Source organism: Myiozetetes cayanensis, unplaced genomic scaffold (assembly GCF_022539395.1).
Source record: "Myiozetetes cayanensis isolate MyiCay16 unplaced genomic scaffold, myiCay2020 scf10, whole genome shotgun sequence".
NCBI classification, from domain to species: domain Eukaryota; kingdom Metazoa; phylum Chordata; class Aves; order Passeriformes; family Tyrannidae; genus Myiozetetes; species Myiozetetes cayanensis.
In genome coordinates, this window is record NW_026086605.1 from 6,943,231 (window position 1) to 6,953,750 (window position 10,520).

The 10,520-nt window shown below is 43.2% G+C and overlaps 1 protein-coding gene across 1 annotated transcript; it reads left to right on the top strand.

Moving 5' to 3' along the window:
- Positions 1 to 433: 433 nt before the first annotated feature.
- On the top strand, positions 434 to 8,465 carry LOC126634776 (opsin-VA-like). The gene is made up of 5 exons (XM_050305440.1): positions 434 to 861; positions 2,394 to 2,604; positions 3,034 to 3,151; positions 6,350 to 6,589; positions 7,695 to 8,465. The coding sequence occupies exons 1-5, from the start codon at positions 501 to 503 to the stop codon at positions 7,923 to 7,925; spliced, it is 1,161 nt and encodes a 386-aa protein (XP_050161397.1). The 5' UTR covers positions 434 to 500; the 3' UTR covers positions 7,926 to 8,465.
- Positions 8,466 to 10,520: the final 2,055 nt, after the last annotated feature.

The following is a 10,520-nucleotide window of genomic DNA, read 5'->3' on the forward strand; positions in this document are numbered from 1 at the left end:
GAGCTGCGGGCATGGTTTTGTGCTGTGGTTTGCAGCGTTCATCTCTCCAGGGCTGCCCTCTCTCAGGAAAATCATTCACGAGAGAGCCTCCCCCTTGCCTCCCACCGTCGCTGGGTGTGGGGGAGATCGCTCCACCCTCGTACTGGCAAAAAAAAAAGAAAAAAAAAAAGAAAAAAAGCTGTATTTTTACGGTGCTGAAGGTCCTTCCACAGCTGGGTTCTGCCACAGATAAAGGCACAGCCGCAGTGGGAGGAGGCAGGAGAGGATGGGCAAAGGGGGCAGAGATTGCTCCAAGAAATATTCTTGCTAATCCCAGTTCCCACATTCACTCTGCAGCGCTAAACTTTCTTCCAAGCAAAACTTTTTTCCTGGACTGTTACTGGAAAGCAGAAGCAGGGAGAGTCCGCTCACACTTCTGTTGGACACAGCAAACTTCTCCTTTTGTTCCTGAATATTATTTACATATAATACAATATTATTTTTGCTACTGGGAGAAAAAAATGGATGCATTCAGAGCACTTGAGAATGAGTCGCTCTTGCCCAGTTCCTCTGGTCCTGCCAGCTGGGATCCCTTCCGACGTCCCTTGGACTCCATCCAGCCCTGGCACTTCAGGCTCCTGGCAGCAGTAATGTTGGTGGTGACCTCCCTGTCGCTTGCTGAGAACCTGGCTGTAATCCTGGTAACTTTTAAGTTCAAGCAATTGAGACAACCTGTCAATTATGTTATAGTCAATTTGTCTGTGGCTGATTTCCTGGTCTCGCTGACGGGTGGCACCATCAGCTTTCTAACAAATCTGAGAGGTTATTTTTATATGGGATACTGGGCTTGTGTACTGGAAGGATTTGCTGTCACATTTTTTGGTAAGCTTGATTGTGTTTGTAGTTGTGTAGTTGTTTTGCTCCAACTTCCTTCAATGTATTTCACTGCAGCTCCCCAAGTCACTGCCTTTGCATGCCTTTGAATTCACTGGTGCTTTCCCCAGATATTCTGTATTGAAACATATACTTTGAAATATATTGAAAAATATCTGTGCAAGTGAAAAATCTCTCTCTCTCTGGGTTGCATACATGACCTGTCCCATGTTTACTGGTCATTGAATGTGTTTCATATAATGCAGAAAAGCTTGCCAGTAGGATAACAGTGTTGTGGGGTTTATGGTAAAACAATTTCAGGGGGAAAGATCCTTATCCATAACTATTTTCAGTATTTGTATTTAGCTGTGTGCATATATGGGTGAATAAGAGAGAGAGAAAAAGAGTGAGTGGCTGCCCATAAACTGGGGAAAATCTCAGGGCACAGAAAACTCTTTATGTTCCCTACCCTGCAGCGGTTTTGAGGAGCAGAGGCACACCTGTAACAGCCACTGCACACACCTACAGCTTTTTGTGATTTTTTTTTTCATTCCTTTGTTCACTAACTACAAAAAAGTATTAAAGTACTCTAAAAGGAAAAATCATCACCATGTAGTTCCCTGTGTAAATACAGCTCTGCAGAATAAATGGGAAATCAGTTTAAAACGGGACATCTTGCTTGAGACAGACACTCATTCCTGCCTCCTGCCCCTGTTTCTGAAGCTGCATAAAGACAGCCAGTAATGCTCCTCGCTGCCCTAAACCCCACACAGTGCTGATCCTCAGCCTGAAAAGGAGCCCCAAAGCTGCTCTCCACCTGTTTGAGCTGCACAGAGGGAATGTCAGTGAGGGACAGTGTCACCAAATCAGTTTGTGGCACATAAACCATGTCGCATGGAGAAAGATGAGGCTGTTTCAAGGTTTTGGTGGCCAACCAGGTGTTATGTGCCTAATAAACTGATAATTTGATGTTGTGGGCAGCTCTCTCTGTAGATTTGAGTTTTATGACAGTTTGAAATAGCACATTTTTTGTAAAGATGATAGCCTTTCGAAGATATCTCTTAATTGATTAATTTGGATGGTACACATAATTTGCAGCTTTTCAGAGTAGAACCAAATGAAAAATGAAAGTCATACTCACTTAACTGGCCCAATTAGCTGCTTGGTTTTGTAGCCATTATACTGCAGACTGACAAATATGAAATTCTTATGCTCTTAATTAATATTAGAATAAAGCACATAAATTGCACATCCTTTCATAACTCGGGTCAATAGAAAAGGTGTCTAATGTGGTGGGGGGTCAGACACTGAAACTGGCTGCCCAGAGTGGTTGTGGAATCTCCATCTCTGGGGACATTCAGAGCCCAGCTGGACTTGGTCCTGGACCACCCGGTATGTGGACCATGCTCGAGTGGGGAGGAGGGATGGTGACCCCCCCAGAGATGCCTTTCAACCCAAACAGTTCTGTGATTCTGCGATTTGGGACGGCATTTGCATTTCGGTGAATCTGCCCAACTTGTGATGCTGTCTTCTTGTCGCAGGCATCGTTGCTCTCTGGTCCCTTGCCCTGCTGGCCTTCGAGCGGTACGTTGTGATCTGCCGCCCCTCGGGGAGCCTGCGCCTGGAGGGCAGACACGCAGCCCTGGGCATCGTCTGTGTGTGGGCCTTTTCCTTCGTCTGGACCGTTCCACCAACCATGGGCTGGAGCAGCTACACCACCAGTAAGATTGGAACTACTTGTGAGCTGAACTGGTAAGGCCACTCTCACATCTCTAATGGAAAGAACCACCCTATACCTTGAGCTTTTTTCGTCAGGACTCAAAGAGGACAAATGGACAGATTTTTCTCAGAAGACTGGACAAAGCCCTGAGCAAGCTGGTCTGACCCCACAGCTGGCTCCACTTGGAGCAGGAGGTTGGACTACATGTCCCTTCCCACCTGCTGAGCCCCACAGTTCTGTGGGACTGACCTGTGGCCATAGGATCCTGTCCTAGCTCGGGGCAGGGAAATAGCACAGGACTCCCATCTGGTGATGCAACTAGAGTTGTAAAGGGGCACTTAGAATAAAAGCAGTTGACCAAAATATTAGTGACAGCTTTGAAGGGCAAAATTACTACTTCAAGAAAATAATAACACCAAGTATTAGTAATACATGCACAATGTATTTTGTATTTTATACAGGTACTCAGGAGCTTATGCTGACCATACATACATTATTGTGTTCTTCACCACCTGTTTTATAGTGCCTTTATTGGTGATTTTGGTATCCTATGGAAAACTGGTGCAGAAGCTAAAAAAGGTAAGAAGAAGCACTTATAAGTAAACTTTTAAAATGTTCATGTTTGGGATTTTTAAGTCTGACTTTCTAGAAAGATCAGACCCAAGCAGATCAGAATTGCAGGCAGCAAACACACTCTGTTACATCCCTTGTTATATAATGATCCCTACACACAGAAATGTGTGCCATGGTTAGAAGTGGTTTCTCAAAGTGTGTCGTTTGCATCACTTATCAGTACATCTTATTAGTCAAACATCATACAAGTGAAAGGATGTCTGCCTCATAAATAAAGAAACTGAATGACCAAGTATTGGTTTAGTCACAATTGTACTTCAAATTCAGTGACATTTCTTAAGACTCAAACCAGGCAAATCAGAATGTAGCTTAAAATGACATTTTGAGTAAATTTTAAGACTGCTGGCTACTGGTCTGTAACAATTATATGCAGAGGGAGATGTAGGATTTGTAAATAATGCAGTGCTGTTTAGTAAATAAAATATTAGATTGTCCAGGAATATTTTAAGGGCTTGAGAAATGCTTTTGAATTTTATTTAATGGTTATGTTCACCTGATTCAAAGGAGAAGCAGCAAAAAGTGAAAAAGAAGACAATAGAATAGGAAAATCCGTATCTGGAAATGGATTTTGGGACAATATTTTGGGACAATATTAATATTTCTATTTACTGCAAAGCTGCCTTGCCTTATTGCTTCAGTAATAAATTCAGTGAATTTCTTCGATTTACTGATGTTTTGAAAGTATTTGGGATTGTCCAATTTATTGTATTTATTTTGAGTGTTGTTCTTTCTAAGTAAAATGAAACCGAAGGGAACTTTGGGTGACACTGTGATTCTTCTGAAAGGATTTCTCTTGATTTCCTCATGGATTCTTTCAGGGGAGAGAAGGTTGAATGGCTGGGAGAGGCAGATTTCAGAATTAAACACAAGAGGTGGGATGTGGATGGCAGGGGGGGCAGCTGGTGCCTGCCAGGGAGGGGGGCCCTGAAGAGCAGGATATGGAGGTACCTGAAGAAAATCATTGCTGAGGACTCAGGCTTTCCTAAGAGAATTTGTAAAACTATGGTTCTGTTATTCTAAATATCCAGAATTTCTGTCAGTATTTTATTTCACCTGTCCTGCCCTACCTGCAGAGGAAATGGGATGAAGGGGGAGCACTGGGGACCAGCTCAATGTGGGGAGGGAGGGACAGCCCAGAGCAATCACCTCCATCTCCTACTCCTGCCAGGGACACAGGGCTCTCCCTGAGGACCCAGGGGACAGGGACACCTCCAGGAGACTCTTCCTGGTAGGGGAACCCATACCAGGATGGTGTGGGATGGCCTGGGACATTACCCCAACAGAGGGGGTGTAAAGGACAGTGAGACCACTTGCATCCAGCCCCGGTCATGGGACTGCCAGAGCAGTGGCTGATCTGTTACTCAGGTGCTTTAGGAGGTGCACAGAAAGGACCATTTCCTTCCTCTTAAAAGTCTGCAAGTGAAAAAAAAGAAGGTGAGATGGGGAGCAAGGGAGGCACTGTTGGAAAATGTCACCGTCAGTCACAGCAGACGTCATGAATGGCCCATTCTGCCATTTGAGTCAAGTCAAGGTGTCTTCTGGAAGGCTGATCAGTGCCATGTAGTGTGTGCCAGCGTGGCCTGCAGCCACTCTGGTGTGATCTCACTAGGCTGTCTTTCTCACTCCTCTCTCTGTTATCCAGAAGAAATAGCAGTGTTATTTAAAAAATCACACTTCTGGGTGAGTTGTGTGTTTCACGCTTCCCTCGCAGCTCAGGGACCTGGTGGATGGCCCAGCCAGGGAACAGGGGTGCCCTCAGGGGGCCACATTACAGGTGATGTAGTTGTAACCATCTGGTTTATGTCAGTCCTGGCCTTTGGCTCTGAAAAGCCAATACCTGCAACATTGTCTGTAAATCTATAATGAATTACCATATGACCATATCTCACAGCTAAGCTCGTTTTCAAAAATCTGACTGCAGTGAACAGAGAGAGGCTCAGACACCAGAACTGGTGTCTTGGTCTTCCCAACCATCCCTCTTCCCAGATTTTGGCTGCCATGTCCAGTGGTTGCCGCAATGCAGACTTGGTCCCGAGTGGCACAGTTCTGTCTTAGTAAAGTCTGCCAGTCCCTTAGTCCCTGTGAGCCCAGCTTTACAGAGCCAGTAGTAGCTTTCACTGCAACTGCAAAGTTGATGGAAGAAATTAATTTTCAAGAAATTATCAAAGTTTAGCACAGAGGTGAATTATTTTGGCAGTATTTCCTTTGTTTGGAAGGTAAAGCACCAGTACGTGGTTCCTTACCAGTTTTTAGACAGAGAGGAGAAGCCATAGCTGAGAAAAAGGCCAGGCTGAGATGAGACAAAGATGAAACAGTTGAAAATGCAATCAGGGAGATTGTGTTCCTTCCCCAGGGTGATTGTACTTCTGCTGAAAGAGAGGCTGGGCTGCTCTCTGTGTAGGTACAGCACAGGTGAAAAAATGCTATAGAAATGTCATATATTGACAGCGAATGTCTTAGCCTTGCTCAATACCTAACACAGCTTTCACTGATGCCTTAGAACTTGTAGCAGTTATAACAATTTGTTATTGTTACTATTATTTTATTATATAGCAACATAGTACTTATGTTATATATGTTTTATATATATATATGTTACATAACAACAACTTAAAAACCATCATGAATTGCAACTTTCTACAGGGATGAGGACACTCCCCTCCCCAGGAGGTGCTTCTATACCTATTGAAGTACTAAATATGTTGAATTCTCTGAGTGCAGCTCAAGGGTTATTAGGGGAAATGTCTCCATAGAGATCTAACATTACTGCAGGAAGTTAAAAGGCCATATTATGCCAAAAAATCTTAGTTCATTAGCGTGCATTATTTTAAGACCTGGCATCAGGTTTTTCTGGAGCCATACAGAGTTATCATTAATTACTTCCCATGTAAACCGACATTACATTGCATAAAAATAAACCAATACTTAAGCAAAGGAAAGTTTGCTATCACCAGTATAGGGTAAATCCTGTCCCTGAGCAGGAACTGTGACAGCCTGTGGTCAGTAGCAGCCTCCTCCTGTGCTGCCACATTTGGGAAGCGCAGGTCTCTCCTCCCAGCATGGCAGGTCCCTGCCCCACTCACTAAAGCTGCTGTTGGAGGCCTTGTTCTTTGTTTTTTAGAATCTTTTCTCTCTTCTTTAAAGGTATCAGAAACACAGGGCAGGCTCAGAACTACCAGGAGACCGGAAAGACAAGTGACCAGAATGGTGGTCGTTATGATCGTTGCTTTTCTGATCTGCTGGATGCCGTACGCCGCCTTCTCCATCCTCGTCACTGCAGACCCCTCCATTGAGCTGGATCCTTGTCTGGCAGCAATCCCAGCTTTCTTTTCCAAAACAGCTACTGTTTATAATCCAATTATTTATGTCTTTATGAACAAACAGGTACTGTATGCTCTCAAAATGTCTTTAATGCTCATATTTTGCTATTTTATCTTTCTTTATAGTGGATTATTTCTACCTGCCTCTCTGTTAGTTAACAAACATTACAATATACAGCATTTTGAACAAAAAAAAATAATCTGCCTGCTGTAAGATAGCATAAGCCTCTGTGCATTATTAAAATACGTGTTAATAATTATTAGGTTTAGATATTATAAAGGAAAATCAGCCCTTAGTGAACGCCAGTTGGTTTTCTGTATGAAAATCCTGTTCTAAGGACTGTCTCAGTGTATTTCAATAATTCTTCAGGAATGCAACACCAGTAAGTTGATTTTGAGGTGGGGTGGAAGTTTTGAAAGCTTGAATTTGTGTTAGGGAAATGCTGCATTTGCAGTTGTATGTGCAGTGGGGTAGTAGAAGCACTGCATGTGCCCATGGACAGGGAGTTTTCTTCTCTGGAATGAGGGCAGAGGATCAGATGCAGAGAAAAAGGAGTGCCGTGGGGCTGGGCTGGAGCTCTGTGCGCTCACAGTGGTAACAGGCACGGTAACACACACGCACGGATTTCTGCAGTTAATTAAAGTACTGAGAGCGGTGCCACCAAGCAGAGTATGAGCATGTAAGGGAAAAGAAGAAAAACAGTGAAGTGACTGCTGAATAAGAAGTGGTGAATACATTTATTTATTCAGTCAGACAGCTATTGCTTGTCCCTCATGCTGTGGACAGCACCCTGATCTCCCAGTGCGGGGAAGGTGCTGCTCTTCCCCTGAGTGTGGATGCAAACAACAGAAAACCCACCTTTGAATTGCTGGGATTTAGTGTATGAAAGCAACTCATGAGTCTGGAAGAAATGACCAGTTCTGTCCCTTAGATGTGGTTAACTACAAGCAGAAGAGGAAAATAGTTTGGGTCTTTTTAGAACATCATTAGGTTTAGAGTTCTTCATGGTGGCATGGGCAAATACATTTTATAGGGTTATTTCTTTATTTTCTCTACTGATTTGTAGATAATTTCTAAGAGTTTTAGCTAACACACAGACTGATTTATAGAACTATTTTAAAATTTCTCATGTGTTTTGATTGACCTCCTGTTTTTTTCACCTTTCTAGTTCAGGAAGTGTCTGATTCAAATGTTCAGTTGCAATGCCACGGGAATTGCAGAGTCCAACACGAACCCAACTTCAGAGAGAGCAGTGCTAACCCCGGACAGGGGAGGCAGCCAGATGTCCACCGTGGCAGTTCGTAGCACCTCTTCTGAAAGGAAAATTGGAGATGAACGTGGAAATTGCCAAGCCTTTGCTCATTCAGCATCCTCAGAAAACAAAATTCGTCCCATGTAGAGTGGGAGATATGATTGTTAACGCAGTGCTAAAGTGTATTTCAGTGTTACAGCCATCTAATATAAAAATATGTTGTCTCTGGGGACATTATACTGCTGTGGGCACCGGAGGTTCCAGCTCCTCAGTGCATGTAGGAGCTCCCTGGCTCTGCAGGTGCAAACACCCAGCCAGAAGGTGAGTCCCTTCTCGTCTGTGTTCCCCTCTCCAATCCACAGCAGGCAGTGGCACCACACTGCTGTTCTCCTGTGAGGAGCAGTTGTGTCTCTGTCTCTTCCATCCTTAAATTCCTTTTAATTGAGTTGTTGATCCTGGCACAAATTATTGACTCCTCTGCATTCAGAAGCAAGGAATACAGCATGAGTACACTTTCTGTAAACAGTGAAGAAGAATGGAAGTTGCCAGCTTTCCATCTCAGATTAATTCACACGATGCTGTGCGGCAAAATACTTGGCTTTAGTGGAACGTCACTTGCACATGCAAAGCCAAACTTGGCTCTGAGTGTAATAAAGACAGATTTCTGTGTTAAACAGCCTTTGGGATCATTGTATAAAATGTTACTAAGAACTGGCATATCAGATTTTTAATCCTATATAAGATCTACCTTTATTGAATGCATTTTAGAAGAAAAGGCAATGGCTGACTATATTTAAATACTTTAATGTAGAAAACCATTATTTCCAGAGAAGATATTTGTACAATACCAGTTGAAACAAATGTTACTCCATAGTGGTATAGAGAAACTACAGTAACTCTGTCCTGTACAGGCCTTACAATAGAAATGGGATATGGAATGAATCATCCATGGTTCAGTTTTACTTCAACAAAGTTAGAATTATTCAGGCACAAGTGTATCTGACATCCAAGACAAACATGTTACAGCAGGTACCTACTTAGGTTACTGCTGATGTTTTTTTGTTTCATCAAATATGTAGGAATTATTCAATAAGATCTTTCTGTTAAAAGATCCTCTGTAGGTAAACCATGATCCCTGCAGGAAGTGCATTTCTGTGGTGCTTTCCCTTAACACTCTGTGGGGGCAGTTTGTTTGGCCCTCCTCTTGTTCCCATTACCCCACTGTGCCTCCTCTCCCCAGGGGCAGCTCTGCCTGTGTCACCCAGGCCTCAGCGCCCTTCACCCTGCAGGCGAAGATACTTGACAATTCCCTTTATTAGAGAAATTCAGCTGCAAGACATGGACAGTTCACTTGTAACATTTTAAACACATAATTTCAAATAACCGGTTTTTGTATGTTGTGACCTTCCTCTTAATTCCTCCTGGACTGAAATTAATTTTGAATTCGATCCTTTTTCTGTGTTCTGAGAAGAAGAATGTTCAGGTTCAAATGCCCTGATTTCATTTTGGAGTGGTAAGATCCAAAAGAGGTGAGTTACTCTGCAAATAAAATCATGACCTACACATGTGAGAACTCACTGCAAAAGACTCTACAATCTTCCTATTCATCTCACAAAATTTCATTTGGTGACTGTCTTTTACAGTGTCATTTTGGCAGGGCTCAATCTTAAACCCAAATGTTGATCCTTACTCTGACAGCCACGTTCTTTACCATTAATCCTGTGGGATCCAGAGCAGAAAAGTGAACAGATCTCTATGCCTCTTTTAAATGTTTTGGAAATACTGTGAGACAGGAAGGCTAAGGTATTCAGTTATTATTGTGTGCACCTTTTTGTGCTCATTAGTCTGTTATAAGAGTCAGATACGATTTGAAAGTGAAAATTCTTGCATTTAAGACTCAGATTTTCTCTTTCAAGGATATGTTGACCTAGGTTAATCACATGTTAATGGTATTGGATATATTAAATCATGAAGAATTGGCAGAAGTGCTAGTGTTTAATTAAAAGCACTAGAATTACTTTATCTCCTGAGAAGGTGAGGATATGTAAAGTACAGCTCTGTAGGACCAAATAAGGCAGCAAAACTTAAGTAACGGCAACGAAAAACACGACGTAAAAAATGCAGGGAAAACCATAGAAAACAGCGACTTAACATCTGATTACTGGCTGTGTCATCCTCGGTGAGGGTCACTCCGGATGAAGTGGTACTTGTACAACATCTCACCAAGGAAAACCTGCTTTGCATCTGTAAATTAATTGAGGACAGCGGTTTGTAAAGACCGTCAAAGACAGCGTCTCCAGCTAACACAAGTGGGTCCCCACCCACTAAATGCAGTAGCAGCCAGTGCAGGGTGAGCCCGGGGTCACTTCACTGCCGAGCAGGGCAGGGAGACACTGACACCAGCCGTGAATTACTGCTCTCAAACAATGTAGGGCAGGGCATTGATAGAGGACCCTCGGGGCACTGCTCACATTCCCCCACAGGGCAGACAAACAGCTTTGGCTTTTTTGTAAGGGGAAGGGAGAACCACAGCACAAAAGGAACAAACCAGGAATCCTCAGAGGGAGAGAGCATGCAGAATAAACTGAAAAGTCACTGACACTAAGCCTTGTTTCCTTTTGCCCCGTCATAGGCAAGAGATAGAAAGACAAGGCAGGATTTTAACCTCAGGTCCATCCAGCACTGCCCTCACAGACACCTGGACTCCTGCAGAGATGAAAGTTCTAATGGCATTTTTTTTCC